This window comes from Strix uralensis, chromosome 16 (genome assembly GCF_047716275.1).
Source record: "Strix uralensis isolate ZFMK-TIS-50842 chromosome 16, bStrUra1, whole genome shotgun sequence".
NCBI classification, from domain to species: Eukaryota; Metazoa; Chordata; class Aves; order Strigiformes; family Strigidae; genus Strix; species Strix uralensis.
In genome coordinates, this window is record NC_133987.1 from 11,348,959 (window position 1) to 11,367,728 (window position 18,770).

Genomic DNA, 18,770 nt, shown 5'->3' on the forward strand with positions numbered 1-18,770 from the left:
TGCTATTTATAGCTCTACTTTTCAAGGTCATTTATAAGGTTAAAACAATCATACTGACAACTTTATTTTCCTCTAGAATCCATACTGTGGCTTTTGATGTTCAGTATTCTGCATGTAATCTTTTGATAAAAGTCTGCTGGAAGAAAGAAAAACTTCAGTCTTAGATTCTGAAGTATGAACAACTTAACTCCCTATCTAATAATTTGCCTGGCCATCTATTGCAGAGCTGTTGGAAGCTGTATATGTTCACTGATTTATAAATCAATTTTACTGTTCAGATATTCATAAGTACGTGCCCTGCCAGTGGCCTAGCAAAAGCTCCTGCAAGTCAGTGTGCATGAACAGTGGAGAATACTTGGCACTGTGCTATTAATAAACCAAAAAGAAAGGCAAGAGAAACCTGTTACCATGTTGATATCCAGAACCATAATTAACAAACAAAAATAAATAATCAGTGAAGAAGGTTGCCACAAAACATGTCCTGGACAATGAGTCGTCATATGGTGTCATACAGTGAAGAACAAATAGTCGATGGCTTAAGATCTTTTGGTGGTTGTTCCTAAGATCTATAATTTTTCCCTGCTAAAATATAAAACAGAAATGATACTACCAAGAAATGGATTGAACAAGGGGTGGGTTTGTTATTAAGCATAAAGAATGTAAATACTTAAAAATGGATATTGCATCTTGTTCTTATTGGACTATCCCAAAAAAAGCTTGTTCTGTATACAATCATGTTGTTGTAACTTCTGTTATGAAGACTTCTAGAAAAGGTACAAATTTCTGTTTCTAGAAATGGCTGGAGGGAGTAATAGAATATGAAAGGCTCTTTGAATATGAGAATATGAGGTTCTTTGGGAACAATTGCAGTAGCACCAGGGAAGAAGACGTATTCATAGGACTCTAGTGATATTTTTCCAGTTATTTTTTCAGATTAAATTCTAGATAATTGGTCATATTGCTCAGTCAATTTCAGTATTCTTTTTTTTTTTTTACAGCAACCTGTAAACTGAAGCTGATTCTCCTGATTTTAGTCAGTGATAAGATAAGGGTTTAACACTCTTACAGTATAAAGCCCTGAATTTCTCAGGGCGGTTAACCTGTGCAGCATCGTTACAGTGTTAGGGTTGTAGTGTGGTAGCTATGACACCAGGGCTGTGTCTCTGCATCTGCTGCTGTAAGAACACCTCCTTGGGCACGATGACTCTGGAGTTTAGCACAGAACATCCATAATGATACATGTGATCATACACCCTCAAGGGAAAAATTAGATATTCAGAACACCTACAGTGAGCGTGTACTTGATATCTTCATGCTGTGCCTTAAAGGCCTGAGAAGACACCATGAAGGGCATCCTTTAAGATTTTCTGACTGTATTGGAACAGATAAATTTCACATGAGTCTCATAGGTAGCGAAGATATCTTGCAGTGGAAGCCCTGGAAAGGATGCCCTGAACTTCACCTGTGTGTACGTGCAACGTGTTGTAGATTGTGGCTAGTGTCTGTCTAGGAAAGAGTAATTTGGAAGTGTGAGAACTGGCATTCTGTGTGCATGGCAGGTGTGTGTTCCTCAGCAGCTCTTCCAACTTACCCAACGTAGTACGATCACAAGGTGCTGGGGTTAGTACAGCAGGCAGGAGGCCGTTCCCTCTCAGCTGACACTTAGCAATTAGTTTTAATTCACCGTCATCCCCACGTATGTCTGTTGGCAAAGAAATAAGCCTGAGAGCCTGTGTAGAGAACATATGCCTAGTTGTCTTCTCAGTGAGAGAAATAGATGGAAAATAGAAAGTAAATGACAACATAGTGAAGAAAATGACATCATGTATGTCACTAGCTTGTAAATCCTTTAAGGTCTAACTATATTTTGTATGTACAGTCAGCTCTTCCTGATGAATTATTCCTAAACAAAAAACCAGTATGTCATATGTTATTAACATCCCTAAGACGGGGGGCCAAAACCAGTTGTTTTGGACTTCTGAGAAGACTTTTATCAAAACTTTGAGCTCAGTTTAGGTGTGGAATTTTTTTGGACACTGCCAAGACTCTGAAACTTGGTGGCAGTTCCAAAGTGCTGTAACAAAAATTGCTGTGATTCCTTGCATTTTATTGAATTGCATGTAACATTTATAATGATAACTTAAATATTTATCCTCTCTAGTACTGGAAACCTGTAAAGAACTTCAGTTTTTGCTGTTTAGCATGATTTGTTTGTTCCAGTCCTGCTGAAAAACAGATTAGCTCTATTGTACAATCTTCCCTAACTAATCTGCCTAAAAACAGCAGGGCTTCATACAGGCAAGTTCAGGCTTGTGGTTGTATTGTAACTGATTTTCTTTGCACCTGACTTGTGTAAGGATTACAAGCCACTTGTTTAACACCATTGCGGCTGAAGTATGAAAAGCTATTGTATGTAAGGCTTTCAGGGCCCTATGAAAGATGCCTCTGAAATACATACCTTAATATATTGTGGTTTTATGTTTGGGTAAAAAAAGTAAATGCCTGCAGCAGTCTTCGTATATATTGGTAATGGAGTAACAGGTGGAAAAACAAGTTTGCCATTTTTCATGTATTATTTATGTGGCGTATGTTTTTCCTTTCCTTTTTTAACATTAAAATTCAGTTACTATGCTTACCAATCATCTGAAATAAGATGCGTATTTCATGTTAATTAACATCTGTTCAATGATATAGTAGGTTTAAAAAAATTCTAATCTCGGAATTTTTTTGACTAAGAGATCAAACCAGCTTGGGAGAAAGGGGAATTAGACTAGCAGACTGAATTTTGCTAAAACTGTAATTAAGTCACATTCCTCTTTAAAATATAATGTAAGCTAATATTTTTGTTCTGTTTAAAATTGTAAAACAGGAGCATCACACCAAGAACAAACTCAGAGTAACTGGAAGTTGTAATGGTCTTGATGATCTCTTAAGTATTGTCTCTTGTAAAGTCTTATGGGGGAATAGCTGTTTTATGAACAGTTCATTGCCTGCTCTATAGCATGTAGTGCGTGGTATGAATTTAGTAGTACTTTTTAAAATCACTTGTGTCAAGCTGAAAGAATTTGGCATTAATTTTAGTCTAAGTAAAGTATATTTTAAAAGCAAGTTGATCCTTGGGTTTAACTGAATATGGCTTTTTTTGTAAACAGTCATAGACTTTCTGAGGTATAAAGAGCTGAGGAGTTCTTTGTATCTTTTCATACTTAAATATTCCAAAGTTTTAAAGAAAAGTCATAATTTTAATTCAAGTAATTTTAATTGTCTTACGTACTGGGAAAGTACTTCATTATGCAGTCTTACACTATCTTTTTCCCCACATGATCATCAGCAAAGTTTTAGGACAAGATTACCACATAATTTTGATCCTGAGCTACAAAAGCAAATTATATCATAAATAAGAGGTTCTAGGCTACTACAGTAGAAGTGAACTGTGATCTATCCCTTCACTGTTTGTCTACTTATGAAATGGGAAAAGGATTTTTGAATAGCAGGATTCTTTGATTATATTCCTCATGCTGAGAGCAATTGTAATCTAACAGGGGCAGTGTTAAAGAGCATTGCCAAGTATGCATTCTAGCAAATGTTATTCCAAATAACATACAGCTAAGCTGCTGAGAATTGGTGGTTAGGTTTTTTGTTTTTCCCTTTAGAGATGTAAATTAATTCTGGTTAAAATCCAAGCCATCATCATATAGCTGGTCCTGAATGCATTTTTCCAGCCACTTCCACAACATAATAAGCCTGTGACTGGAAGACAGAGGTCCTTGAGAAGGTGGTGGCCATGGCTGAGCTGTTACCACCAGTGCAATTAATCCAGTTGGCTGTATGCTCCTGGCTGGCTCCAAGAAGCTTGTTAGCAGAGAGGATGACCGAGAGAAAATAGCAGTGGCAGCCTGTTACTAGCCACCTTTATTTTTTCCTCTGATGCTCTTTGGCTCTGGTGCAGAGGGAGCAGGCTGTCAGTGAGATATAGATATGTATTTGTATGTATGTTATATGTGCATTCAAATTTGTACATATCAAAATTAAGCAAATATTTTGGGAAGCACAGAACTTGGCATTTGCTGTAAAAGTAAAACGATGAAAGGTCCTTTTTTTCCAACAGAAGAAAGTATGTTGTACCTAGAAAGTAGTCTCTGCTGATTAAAACAGCTGTGGACTCCTGTTAAAGTGTGTTGGCTATGATGTAGCTGGAAAGAAATTATTTGACTGGATAGAAAAGGCCATAGTACTTCCCCCTGCCCCTGCTTGGTTTTTAACTTAAAGCAGAGGAAGCTTTGACTGTGGTCAAACATACATAAAAACTCTGTGCGTGCGCTAGAATATTTTTTTTTTTCACTAGAGAGCCAAGTGAGGAATGCAGGCAGAGAAGCCCTATGAGGAGGAGAAAGTACTGTGAGTTCATCCCCACCTAACACCATAGGTGCCCAACTCACAACATTAGCAACAGCGTCTTCTACAATCCTATTTATCGCTTACTGGTTTTGTCTGGACAGGGAGGCAAGATACTTAGACTTAGGCACCTTGCAGGGTCTTATGAACTTTGGAAGACTGTTTCTCTTCTGTATCAATGAGACTGTAAAATAGCTAAAAAGATTTTAAATATTTAGGAGTAATGGAGCTTGTGAAAAAAGTGATAAAACTGAGCTATGGAGAAATGGAAACTTCTTACTGAGCATTAAATGAGTTTCAGATAATTACTTGAAATATTATGAGCTAACTTTAGATGAGAAATGATGCTTTGAAAACAACTTCATATAAAATGCTTACATAGTTTTAAAGGGGAGCTGAAAGCATGAGACTATTTATATGTTAAATGAATAATTGCTGCTGTTTATTTTGTGTGGGAGCCTAATGTAAACACCTTTGACAACACATGCTGTTAACAGGACTATGTTTTTATATCTTTATATATCTTTAACTGTATAGTACTTTAAATTTAATGTTTACGTGTCCAATAGCATCATAATGTTCAGTTTCATTTGTCGTGGTTAATAATCAATATCACCTTTGGATTTTATTTTACTGGACTAGTACATGAATACACAGATTTCAGCTATTGTGTTGTGGAGGTTTTTTCATTTCCTTTAACCTGTGTTTAATCTGTTGTAATTAACATATTTGCTTGTTATATTGCAGAAACATACCTGTTGCTCACAGCCTTAGTGAGAACTCCGCATATTTTAAAATTTGATCTGAGAATGCCATTTAGAATGTGAAGTTCTCTTTGCTTCTATTTTTGTTTTATTTACAGATTATTTTTTTTACCTATTTGCTCTTCTAGCAAAACATAACTATCTATTTGGAGGGGCTGCTTCAGGGCACTGCATCTAGCATGTATAGTGGACTTAAAATATTTTATTATACTCTGAAATCTCTTCCCCTTTTCTCTGTTGCAGGCTTTATTCTTTTTTTTTATTCTTCACCTTCGGCAGTCACCTTCATAAAATGACATTGAATGGTCATGTATCAATGCCATTTTTAAAATGAACTACAGAGAGATTTACTCCTTGCTTCTTATTTCATGTTCGTTCATGCAGTAAGGAAAGGCAGACTTGACCTAGTCCTATTGATTTATGTGCATGTTGGTATTAATTCTACAGATTGTGGGTTTTCTAAAGCATTCTGGACAAATTGTCTGAGAAACAAAGTACAGTTAGAGCTTGGGAAGTTTTACATTACTTTGTCCTTCTTTATGATTTTATTCTTTCACATTAAATTCCATTAAGACTTTTAAAGGATCTGTTGCACAAATAAATCCTTCCTGTGACAGAATGATAAACTTAATGCTTTTGAGGCTTAACAGATGTTTTGTTCAATCATTTATTTGTTACACTGTATTTCTTTGAAACTTTCTATTTTATTACCTTTCAGGGCTAGTGGCTTCAAAGCACTTTGTTTCTAACTTTCCCTTGTTACAAGCGCCTTTCTTCTGGGCAAAGGGTAACTTGGAAGAAAGAGCATCTCAAAAGAAATGGCATCTAATAATATATTTGAACTATATTGTCTCCAAGTGTAGCTTTGACTCAGCCTTTCATTCTCTTGTTTAATGTAAATAATTATGTGGTTTCATCTCTAAGACATGAAGTTACTAGACCTGCCCTGAATGCAAAATAGGACAACAGGAGATAAATGAGTGATATAATTAAGCACTTTGTTCCCAGACATCTAAGTCTGTCTTTCATTTAAGAGACTCAAAATTTTTCAAGAGCGACCTCCTCTAAATAAAACAAAATTGAAGTATATTTCAAGTAAGGTGATGCAATGAATACTTTTATTGATTCTAATGTAGCTATTTAGTATTTTAAAAGTTTAAGTGATTTTGTTGGTAGCTGTTAATAATTGTTTCTATGACAGAACTCTTATTGAGTTCCATTTTTGTTTCTAACTTGAACTAATTTTTCTAGTCTTCTATTCATAAGAACAGTCAACATAAGCTAAAAAGATAAATAACCAGTGCAAACAGTGAGGTTGAAGTGTTACTGCTGCAGAAGTTCTGTATTCTGGCATTACAATGAGTATACCTGTTAGAAATTGCTTTCCTTGTTCATCTACTGTGAAGACAGTCTTTTAAGGATGTCATCTTGCTCATGGGATGCTGTGTATGGGGAAATAATCACTAACCCAAAATGTATAAGTTATTTTTGTCTTTGGTAACAAACCAACAGCATTAATAGAATTCTAGCCTGTCTTATTTTCTCAATAGAAAATATTGATACAACAAACAGCCTTAGTTAAGCTTAAAAATATTCCACAAATTCCTGAAGTTTCAGCTTAAAAGATCTTTCTGCCTGTGTGTTGAACCTATTTCAAACTAAAATAAGTTTACCATGGAACTTGGTGTTACTGTTCCTGGTCATATTTCAGATTATAGCTGTATTACACAGCATGGTTTCAAAAATCATGCGTGAGAAATGTTTGTTTTATTTTTAAGTTAAGACATTTGATATATTCCCCCCAAAATCCCTATCTAAAAGAGATTGTTTCTTCTCTTTCCTGTAGTACGCTTGTAAGGTAATAGCAAAATAACAGAACAAGTATCTATAAACGTTTACAACTACATTTTTGTTTTCTAAAACAAATGTCGAAATATTTAATGTACCTCTACTCTTTTAGTCACAAAGATTTCATGTTCAGGGTGTGGAGGAATGAAAGCAGAAAAAAGTATCTTTGAAAGGCAGGTATTTTAATAGCTATGCTTATCAAGACCAGTGGTTTTGGTTTATTAATTCATTGCATAATATGATGCCTAAAACTGGTTCAGGTTTATAGTATGTCAGCCACAAATTGGACTAGTGGTCTGTTATCATGCACTCTACTCACAAATTGGACTAGTGGTCTGTTATCATGCACTCTACTCATGTCACTATGTTTGATCGGTGTGAGGTGTGCCAGTAAATGATGAAAAGGTTAATATGTGGTTGTTGTGTATTACAAGCTCTTGTATATAAAACCTGATCATGAGCAGCTTTAATACACAGCAAAATTATTTTTAGTTGATGTGAGAAATAATATGTTTGTCTTCACCTTAAGTAGTTTTCTCTACTTTTTTAGAAGTTGAATAATTACTGAACATTAGAGCCTGGCTTTAGGTTATGCTGTTGTTAATCCAGAGTAACCAACTGTCTTTACTAGAGCTATGCTATAATTCACCATTGTAAATAAAATCAAAATATTATATTGAAGTCATTCAGTTTCTATTCTACTTGAACACTGTTACATGTAAGCTAGGAGTTGTTCTGCTTTTCCTGAATTAGTCTTCTACAAAAACTTGTCTCCTTGTATAAATCTTATTTGGGAGGGACATCAAAATGTGGCCAACCCATTATCTTAAAAGTGGCAATAAAAAACCATGGTGTATGTTCACTGTAAAAACTTTCTCTATTTAATCAAAGTGCAGAATCTGACCTATAAACTATAATTTAAATCTTAATAGGTTTGAGTGTGCTTACTATGGGTTCTTTTCAAACTGTTGATTCAAAACATGAAAGAGGAAATTAAATGGGTGAGCCAGTACATGCAGTGTCTGTGGATTACTGGTGGCTGTAAGGAGATACCAGCATAAAGTGGCTTTTGCCTGATGCACAGCACACAGGGAGTCTTTCGTTGAGAGAAGAAGTAAATGCAGAGTTACAGTCACTGATATCTAAAAATACTATTTAAGAGTTCTAGAACACTCTAAAATAAACTCGTAAAATAATCCAGCACAAACCATCTAGAAGGAAGTGTAGTTTTTAAAGTTCTCTTCATTTCAGGACATGTTTTGGCAGTATTCTTTGTAATAAAGATGAAAAAACCTGTTTCTAACCAAGCATTCAAAGACTAAAGACTTGAAGGCTGCAGTCAGTTCAAGTGCTGTGTGAGACAAAAATAACAACCTCGGAGCGTCAGGTTTTCCATTCTTGACGCACCAGGTGAATGGGTTGTTTTATTGAGCGTTTACACTGTGGTGGCAGGGCAGGCCAGAGGAAGGGAGTGTGAAAGAGCAATGCGAGAGCTGAGTCAATACCCGACGTTGTTAGATGTCTGTCAGTACTTGGAACGCTAGGGTTGGCTGCGTTAGCGTTGCCAAGTATTAGTTAAGTGTGCTGCTTTGGCAGCAGATTCTCAGAATGTACTGTGCACAAAGGGGGACGATAAGTTCGTTTTAGAAAGAACAAAAATCTATAAGGGCAATTATTTTAAGGGCCATTTCAACACACCCTGAATTTCCATAACTTCCAAAATAGATCTCTAGTCTGCATATTTAAAACGGAACTTTGTAATTTTATTAGTATTTCTTGATTTTTTTTTTTTTCCTGATGTAACTATTTTCCATTTTAAGTTGCAGGTAAGTGTTTACAAAACACTTCTATTTTAAAAGGCCATTACAGTCTAATATGTATCTTTACAGTTGAGTTTGGTGGAACAGAAATGCTATGGACTGAAGTGCATACACTTCTACAGCCTTAAAATAACAGGGTGGCTTACTCATGTCTGTTACTTCAAGTGTTTGTGTAACTACATTGTATTTACTTTTCTATTGCACATGAGCAACTAATGACTGTAGCACCTCTCACTTCTCATAGTATTTATATTTATGTAGTCCCCAGCAACTTTAATGGTAAACAAAAAAAGCATAGCACTCTGTAGGCTGTACAGAAAGACTCAGAAAAACAATATATATGTAATTAAAATAGAAATACAGCATCTCTTTGTCTTTCCCATCTACCATCCCAAGTAAGAATTCCTTTCTGTTGCTAATCAAGGGGTTGACGGTTTTCACTGTATTCTGATTCCTTCTTCCATGTCTCCTCTAGCCTGGTGTGCAAAGAGATGTAGAGGTGGGTCTGGGGCATGAAAAGGGATTCCTGAAAAGCCAGGAGACAGACTCCTGGTTGAGACCTGGTAACTATCTACAGGTCTAACTTGGGTGAAGTCAAACTGGGCACTTCAGGACACTTCCAACGACTCCTCTCAGCAGTATGTTGCAATCTCCTGGCTGAGACTGGCACACACGCAGCGTGTGGTGCCAGCGCAAGGAAGGGAGTGGGGATGGCGTGGCCATCTGTATCCACAGCAGGATGATGTGGCTGTCTGCGTACAGGGCAGGACTGCGGCAGGCACAGTTTACGTTGGTTTGCACCACAGAACCACACCCAAAGGATTGAGGTATTTTTTCCTCTATATCCTCCTAAAGCAAAGTGAAACAGTTCAGCTTTTAACTGCTTGCCTTTAAAAGTAAGCTGTGTAACTTTGTGCTGAGAGACAGCAGAGCATAATAGGCATGTTTAGGATCTGTTGAGAGGATGCTGAGAAATCTGCTTCTTGGCTGTTAGTTAATGCCATACAGTCAGGCTGTAATTGCTGATAAAACAGCACAGAAAATTAATCAGCATATGTATTGGATCTGTTTTAGCAGGTGTGCTGTGAATGAATGTGAAAGGTTACTTTGTTAATTCAGAAGGTGCAGTTAGTTAATAAACATTAACGTTTAATTTTCAGACTAAAAAATGAATAGCAGCTATTTGGATAGTAACGACTATCTCTAGTTCTTGTGTACTATTCTCTGACTTGGCAAGAAAGGAGGCTGTTACTAAATCAATATGAGCTATTCTGGAGAGAAGAAACTATTTATTTTGTCTGGCACTCCATGTTCCTTTTGCATAATAATGTGTGATTAATTAGTCTTCTGTCACTTAGGAGCTTCTTGGTTTGTCTGTGGCCAGATCTAGTTAGCTATTTAAACTGCTAGGATGAGGAACAGCAAGAAATTTCATATCCCTCTTAAATGTATTCCAGTTAATGAATATATTGGTTAAACATATTTTATTACTGCTCTTTGTTAACTAACTTCAGAACTTATGAAAGAAACAAATGTGGTTGTATGTTTATCAACAGGCCAAGTTCTTGTAGAAATTTCAAGAACACACAAGAAACTTAATGACAGTCTAGAGGAGAGTGTAAGTTAAACAATTTCTTTTTTAATGTATTTTCCTTTTGAAATTATAAATCACTTTTGCCAATTTTTAATAACCATTCATTTGCTTTTCAAGTTCAAAAAATTTCATAAAGAAATTATATCTGAACTGGAGAAGAAAACAGACCTGGACGTAAAATATATGAATGTAAGTACATTCAATTCTAAAAGTCATATTTTATCTATTTCTAGTCAAAGAACTTTTCAGAAATTTTCCCCTAACAGTTAGTTAATTGATATGTTAGAACTGATCTTTAGATACATAAACACGGCAAAAATTTTCATGCTTATTTTGAGTTAAAAAGGGAACCAATGCATGACTTAGTAGCATTTTTAAACTGAAGTCGAGAAAGGTGAAACTCAATTTGATGTGTATTAGCAATATCTTGTAGATTATGGTAATGATTTTTAGTCACTTACCCAGTTACATGGCCGAGTGCATTATGAGATGTTTTAATGCTTTGATTGCAGGCAACTTTAAAGAGGTACCAAACTGAACACAGAAGCAAATTAGATTCTTTAGAGAAGTCTCAGGCTGAGCTGAAAAAAATCAGAAGGAAAAGCCAAGGAGCACGAAATGTAATGAAATATGAACATAAAGAAATGGAGGTCAGTGTACTGTCTCTTATTTGTTTCTTTCTTTGTATGAGACTGGTCAACAGAAAATGTTAAGCTATTACAGGTCACACCAGAGTCTTTTAAAATTTGACTTCTGAACCTTACCACAATTTTTGTATATGCAATCTTATTAGTTACTACACCTAATGTCTCTAAGTTGTTTGGCAACAGTTACACTCTACAGTTTCAAAGAACATGCATTTTTGGTTCCTCAAAGTTGGTTTATATTAAAGGCACTTGAGTACGCATTCCAGTTGAAATTCAGCGGTAGACTGTTCTGCTGTACATATTCAGAGACTTCTGCTTTAGTTTCTAGGTTTCATCCCTTGACCACTACTTATTTATTTTTTTAAGTACCTCCGTAAGGACACCTTTATGTAGAGGTTTACACAGGGAGTCAGCTGTGCTATGCAAATTCAGTAGTAATTTGCTATAAATTAATTTCCCAGAGTAGGCAAATGCCAACTTCTGTTATCACTTATTACCTCTGCTACTGATCTTGAAACAGCATTGCCATCTTGAGGTGAAATAAGAAATGGCAAGGCAATGAAGAGAAAACTATTTTAAATTAAGAAGTCATATTCTGGTTGTCATGTATCTCAGAAGATACCTGCCACTGATATCTTTATTTGCACAATACTTTTACTTCATGCTAGATTATATATTTTTCCCCATATTTTTCTATTTTAATTTTTTTTCAAAGAAAGCTTTGTTTATAACAAGGTATGGTAAAAATAAATAGTACTAGCTCCTATTTCTTACTACCTGTCTTTTAACCTGCATTCATAACAGCTGGGTTTTTTTAAGGTAATGGACTGAGAATCCAGGGATTAGCATTTAATCACAGTTTAGCCATGAATCCTCATAACCTCAGACAAATACAGTTTAGGCTTTTTAGTAACTCATCTTCCCCTCTCTAAAATGAAGCAGAGATTCATCATAGTTTTGTGAGGGTGAATGTAACTGCTATGGAGCAGATGAAGGTAATTAGTCTACTTAGAACACCTGTGGCCTCAAAATTGCTCAGCACCATTGCTTTGATGTGATTATTTACTGCAGCATTTTATTTAGAGTCTAAAAGACTTCCTTGTTTTGTTTCACTTCCGCCACCCCTAAATAGATTATTGATTGCCTGTAATGAGAATATACATTTACCTGATGAGATTAGGGAAGTTAGGTGTGTGCATGAAAAGAGACAGCCTTGGAAGTGGAGCCACCCTACCCCACCCACCTTTCCAAAAACTTTTTCTAAGGCTTTTTGGAGTCTGCTTCAGTAATTGGATGTAGTAGCAAATAAAATTCATGAGACTGCATATGATTTTTTTTCTTTTTTCCTTAGTATTTGGAAACTGTGAGCTCTCGACAGAGTGATATTCAGAGATTTATTGCAGAAGGCTGCAGAGAAGCTCTCCTTGAAGAAAAAAGAAGATTCTGTTTTCTGGTTGACAAGCATTGCAGCTTTACCCAGCACATGCACTTCTATCACATTCAGGTCAGTGGCATGAGTGTAAACAGAAATGAAACTCCTGAAATCTAATCATGTAGGAGATCTTCAGTATTTCCTGCGGTATGGAGATCAGACTGCCATGAATAGCCAGGATAGCACTTAGCAACACTGCAGTGCCAGACAAGTGTTGTGATCTGTTCATAGAAAATGTTTACAATGCAATATTCCCTTAAATGTATTGTAGCAACAATAAAGGGTTACTGTGACTTTTTAAAAATCTTATATTAGGAAAAAAATATATGGACTGATCAGGTATTTCCAGTATCTGACCCCGAAAAAGGACAGTCTCTTTCTACAACGTATTACATGCTTCAGAGAGGTATTGCTTACAAAAATCCTTGGAGAGACTTCCATATTGCTAGTGTTGTCATTTTGTTATAATGAAAATTAACCAGTAGGTCTGTGTGATTTTATGGAATAGAGTGTCTTTGACAAATACCTTTTAAACTTGGATGCAGTGTGCGGACTTCCTAAAATCCAAGCTGCCTGGGTGGCAGGAAATCTGTAGTGATGCCACCAAAGTGCCTGAAAAAGTCAGAATGATGATAGATGAAATAAGGACACCTGGTTCCACTCCGATATCAGGAACTCCACAGCCTTCACCAATGATAGAGAGAAATACCATGGTATGTTCTTTGATGGTTAAAGGTTCTATCACTTGAACGGAAGTAGAGTGGCTGCACTAGCTGCTTTTGTGCCTAAGCATTTGGGATGGAGTCTGTAATGTACCTTGGTTGGAATATATGGGTTGGGTATGAAAGCAACATCATTAAGATGAAGCTTTGCTGCTGGAAAAATACACAGTACAGTAGGCAGAAGCACAGATCCAAACAAGGCTCAGTTTTCAGTCAGGTGCCTGGGACTTTTTCTACAGAGCCCAGCATCAGGACTACTTTTGTTCTAACCAATTTACTTCCTATGTTCTTATCTGCAAGTAATAGTAATTACATAATCAATAGTTCAATATAAACTTAAACAAAATGTTATTTTCTGTTTTCTTTCCTTCTTCCCTCCATGATTCTTATTAGCATATTAGAGTACAGGTTAAGTTCTAAATCCTACCTATTTGTATGTTGTGTCACCATTAGTTACTGATTTTCTAAATGATATTAGTAAACTTCTAAATAAAAAAAATCTGGAGATTATCTAGGTGTAACTGCACTATTTGTGGGGAAAAAAGGCTATCATAGCATTCCCACTAACAAAAGTTTATTGAGGGACAGAAGCCTCTTACAAACGATTCTATCAGCAATTTCGTAGGAACATGAGGACTTTCTGATGGGTGTAATATGTATCATTTGGGCATATTTAAGAATTGCTTTTAGAATTTAATGTTGCAAATAAGTTGTCAGTGTCTCCTCAGTATTGTGATACTGTTGTTTTTGTGACTCTAGATTGGAAATGTTTATCCACATCATGAAAATGCATCAAAGGTGCCCCCTGCTCCTACAGGTAGGGCATACACTAGTCCGCTTGTCGATATGTTTAACAACCCTGCAACAGTTCCAAAGACATCTTCTGAAAAACTGAGTAACTCAGCAGGTGAGTGTTACGTTGTTGCAAATTATGTAAGTGTAAATGATGTACTACAGTGTTCGAAATTATCTAAGGACTTCTTGACTACTATGATGATGTGAATTTCAGGATGTATAGAGGAGTAGAAAATGGTCTTTCCCAAGTATTTATGTAAGTTACCTAACAGGAGAAATATGTGTTACAAGAGTTGTTTGCGGTAGAATGCAGGTCAAGATAGGTAAATTGTATTTTAATCACTTTCTGTGTGTCCTGATTAACCCAGCCTAACTGCTCTTATGAATTCAAATCTTACCAGAAGAATACATTCCCCAATTTTGAACAAGATACATCCGAGTGATTATTTCAGTGCACACAAATAAATCTAAACTAGTATTACAGTCTTGCTTTGGTTTCCTTTAAGGGCATGTAGCAGCTAGGGAAGAACGCACATGGGATAAAATAAGCACAGTCTTCTATTTCTCTCCTGAAATGTAAAATCCTATTAAGATTTGTTTTCTAATTGATTTTTTTTTTTTACTTTCTCTGCTATAGGGAAGGAAGGGAAAGAACTAGGCCTAAATCACAACATAAGAAATGCAGAACTCTTCAATGTGATAATAGCAATTCCAGCATTTCCTCCTTAAAAATACATTTACAATATATTGTACTGGTCAAATAAAATATAATTTTAAGACCTCCTTTAAGGTGTTTTCTGGTAAACATCTGGTGTCTGCAAAGTGCCAAGTATCTGCAACTCTCATAGCTTCAGCTGAAGTTGAGTGCTAGGCACATTTGACAATGAAATCTTGGACTCTATACAGAGTTATGCTTTTTTAGAATGGAAAATTTTCAAAGGTCTTTTACGGCTGTGAACATTTAGCATTTTTCATGCCAAAAGAGGAAAGAAGTAGCAAGTTAAAACTTATGTAACTTTTTGTCTGTTGGTTCAACTTCATTGTGATGGGGGTGTGTGTATATAAATGCACATACTATTAAGAACTGCATGGTGATGAAAAACACTGGCAGATAATTGAGAGGTGTCGAAGTGGAGACCAAAGCACTACAAAGTTGCAGAATTTGATTTGTGCTTGACTATTCCTTTATCTACTCTTTTTCCTGTCAGACTAGTAGTTGTATCTAATTGTATTGGTGTGTGGCTAATTTTCTTTTTTTGCTTTGTTTTTCTTTTTTTTGGACAGAGAATTCAGATGATGCCAGTTTATCACGTTCAACTTCTGTTGCCACAGGACTAAATATAATGAAAAGGCAAAAAGTAAAGACAATCTTCCCACATACTGCTGGAAGTAACAAGACGCTGCTTAGCTTTGCACAGGGGGATATCATCACACTTCTTGTAGCTGAAGAAAAGGATGGTTGGCTTTATGGGGAACATGACTCAACTAAAGTGTAAGATAATCAATATATTACCCAATTTGAACATGAAGGGAAAAATGTGTCTCATCAGATTTTGTTAGGAAATACTAGTAAATTATTTTCCACCTTTTTTGCTGATTCCCATTGACTGGGGACTTGGAGTCTTTCTGTAAGGTAAATCACTGCACTTATTTTAGGGAGATTTTGTATATGAATTTTGTATCATCAGAAATCACATCTTTAAAAGTTAAATCTCAGTTCATTGAGTCTACTGCTTTGTTCACTGTTGTCTTTTGAAAGATCTTTCCAATTTTACATAATATGAAAAACTTTCCTATTACAGAAAAGGATGGTTTCCATCATCATATACTAGACCACTAGAAGAACCAGCAGAGGAAAAAGCCTTTGTCCTAACGCCAAGGTAACATTTTGGGTGGGGCTTGCAGAAATGCCTAAATCTTTTCCTAACATTTATTAAAAATGCTATTTTTCTGCTCATGTTGTTATTCAGTAATATATACGGTAAATACTAACAGTCTGTAGTGTGATGCCTTGATTACATTAACACCTTTTAATGATTTACACGAAGACCCCAGAACTAGCTTCACCCCAACTTTGAATCCCACTGACTTCAATGGGATTGTATGCCTTTATTAACCTTCAGCTCACTTTTGTGCTTTCCTGGGGCTAAAGGTAAGCAAGAGGAGATGTATTATAACTGAAAATGTTACTTGTTGCATTCTGTCTTGCAGCCCTGCACCAATCCGAAGTATTAGTTCTGTAAATCTTGTGGAAAAAGGTGATGTTGTCCTCCCACCACCAGACTATCTGGGGTCTTTGCCAACAGATAAAAGAATGGAGCCTTCCAAGGGTACTACTGTTAAAACACCAACTGACAGACCCGAACATGCAGGTCTGGTAAGTAATCAATACCATGAATCCAAATGTTCTGCCCTGCTTACTTTTCTTGACCTACTTAGCTGAACTCTTAAATGAGGCCCTGGAATATTCTACCTTAGCTACTTGCACTTGACTTCAGCAGCCCTTCGATGCAGCTGTCTTCAGGAGTACCATGTGGTTTTGGCACTTCAATCCATCTGTAGTAATGGGAAGGGAGAGGAATTGTTCAGGAGTATACCTAAGAGTACTAAAAGATTTACTTTGCATAGCAAACTTCTTGGGAATGGAATCTGTTAAACATGAAAAAGAAATTCTCACAGAAAGTAGTACAAATCTATCACCCTAAGTGATTTCAGAGCTAGAGGGGTACAGGGGACTTAAAGCAGTTTAATAAACTCTGTATTCAGGAATGCTTTACACAACCCCATGAAAGTTACTGTTGGTTTTGTGGATGTTGCTGAGGGATGTATGTACTAATGTCTATATTCAGCAGAACCACAGCTGAGTAGAAATACATTTTTATGAATAGCTAATGATATATAAAGCTAGTATTTTTGCTATTAAGTCAGCATTCAAACTGATTCAAAATGAAGGTTAATCTAACCAAATTAAGCAATTGCTGGTGTTTTTCTTGCTGCATGTTTAAATATTTTGCTGATGTGTATCTAATGGTGATAAATGTTTCTTAGACTTTCTTCAAAAAGCCTATTGAAGTAGAGATCACATTTTGATGGCAAAAAGCTTTCTCTGATACACACACACATATATAAAAAAAGTTGTCACTGCTAAATTGAGACTGTACCGAAGAAAGATGCAAAGTTCCATAGCAAACTTCTCAGAAGTCAGGAATCCTATACTTGGCTGCCAGTAGCTAAAAAATTTACATTTTGTTACTTATTGGCATGACTAAAATATTTTGTATATCAATATAACATCTGAACAAACTTTGGGTTGTCCTTCTGACAGACATTTCTGCTTTCTAAGTAATCTGCTGAATCATACAGTAGAAATTGAAGTGGCCTTTGTAAATTTTTACTTTATGGAAGTAAAATTAACTAAAAGTTAAAAAGCACAAAGTTGGAAGTTGGTTGCATCACATTTTCACTAATGGTGAAAGTCTGTTTAAGGTTAAAGAATGACAGAATATTTATAACATTACTCCTGTAAAATGGAGAAGCATCGGGAAACAATGGTTGTCTAAAGAAGCCGCCTCTCCTGCTGTTTCATTTCAGTCTACTATTAGCAAGTCACATATTTCTACAGCATTTTTACTTGGAGTCATTAGGCATTGGAGGGGGTTAACAAGTCTTTGTTGTATTGACAAGCAAAGAGAATGAACTGTGTTTAAGTAAAAATAAAAACACTGAGTAACAAACACATAACTTCAAATACCTCACTAACTCTAGAAAAAACTACCATTGGAAAAGCACAAGCATGACACAGATTACATAAATTGTCAGTAACATCTGAATTTTAAATGCTTATCTGCATATCAGAAACATGGAAAGGCAGTTTTAACAAATGGGAGGAAGGGAAATGAAATTATATTTCTTTCTTGAGCAAATAGTGTGTCTTCAAAGAAGTCACTTCGGTAATCACATCATAGACTTGTACCTAGTTCTTAAAAGGTCACCTCAACTTTACGAATATGAAAAATGTGAAAAATTGCTGGAGGTTCAGCTATACAGGCCTTCTGGAAATGTTCCTTCCAGTTGTACTTGGCTTTGTAAAGCCACTCTACAGCTATTTCAGAAGACCAGTTACAGATACAACCCAGGCACACACTTCTGCTAACTACTGCCAAAATATCTCTTGCAGATGCAGAATTTGAAAGAAAAAAGTATCTTTTCTCTGGCAGGGAGGGGAAAAAAGGCTAGTGCTTTCCATTACAGAAAAATCTCTCTTCCTTAACAAGTAAGAAGAACTAGAAGCAGAGCTAAGTCTTTCATAACAAAAAGGATGAAAGTTGCTTGACAGGGACTTGTAAAGCTCTATTCTCAGATTTTTACCCCATTTAGACTAGACTAGCAATGTTTTGGGATATTAATTTTTTAATCTAAATACTTCTATTAAAAGATTATCTGATTTTTTTGTCAGAACAGTCTAACATTAGCATATATATATTTGAATATAGCATATTTGAATCCACATTCAAGTGATTTTATTTATCAGTAGCGAACCTTGTGGAGGAAGTATAGAATTTGTGCAGTGATGTTGTGTTTCCAGGACAATGTTTTTTTCTATGAGAAATAAAGCCTTCCAATGCATGGAACTAGTATCAAGAAATAAGATTAAATTTTAGCATTCAGTCACTTTCTAATCAAGAATCTGGGAACTTCTAAAATGATGGTGAAGACAAGCATCAATACTGACACATTTGCAGTTTCCATTTTT

At 35.8% G+C, this 18,770-nt stretch overlaps 1 protein-coding gene across 2 annotated transcripts in view; it reads left to right on the forward strand.

Moving 5' to 3' along the window:
* The window catches only part of BAIAP2L1 (BAR/IMD domain containing adaptor protein 2 like 1), a 42,196-nt gene that overhangs the window by 19,450 nt on the left and 3,976 nt on the right, over positions 1 to 18,770 (forward strand). For both annotated transcript variants that reach the window (XM_074885749.1, XM_074885750.1), the window contains 9 exons: positions 10,384 to 10,445; positions 10,539 to 10,610; positions 10,934 to 11,071; positions 12,420 to 12,572; positions 13,046 to 13,213; positions 13,982 to 14,129; positions 15,302 to 15,509; positions 15,820 to 15,897; positions 16,229 to 16,394. In XM_074885749.1, coding sequence (XP_074741850.1) covers positions 10,384 to 10,445; positions 10,539 to 10,610; positions 10,934 to 11,071; positions 12,420 to 12,572; positions 13,046 to 13,213; positions 13,982 to 14,129; positions 15,302 to 15,509; positions 15,820 to 15,897; positions 16,229 to 16,394 — 1,193 coding nt within the window. The remainder of the gene's footprint in view (positions 1 to 10,383; positions 10,446 to 10,538; positions 10,611 to 10,933; positions 11,072 to 12,419; positions 12,573 to 13,045; positions 13,214 to 13,981; positions 14,130 to 15,301; positions 15,510 to 15,819; positions 15,898 to 16,228; positions 16,395 to 18,770) is intronic.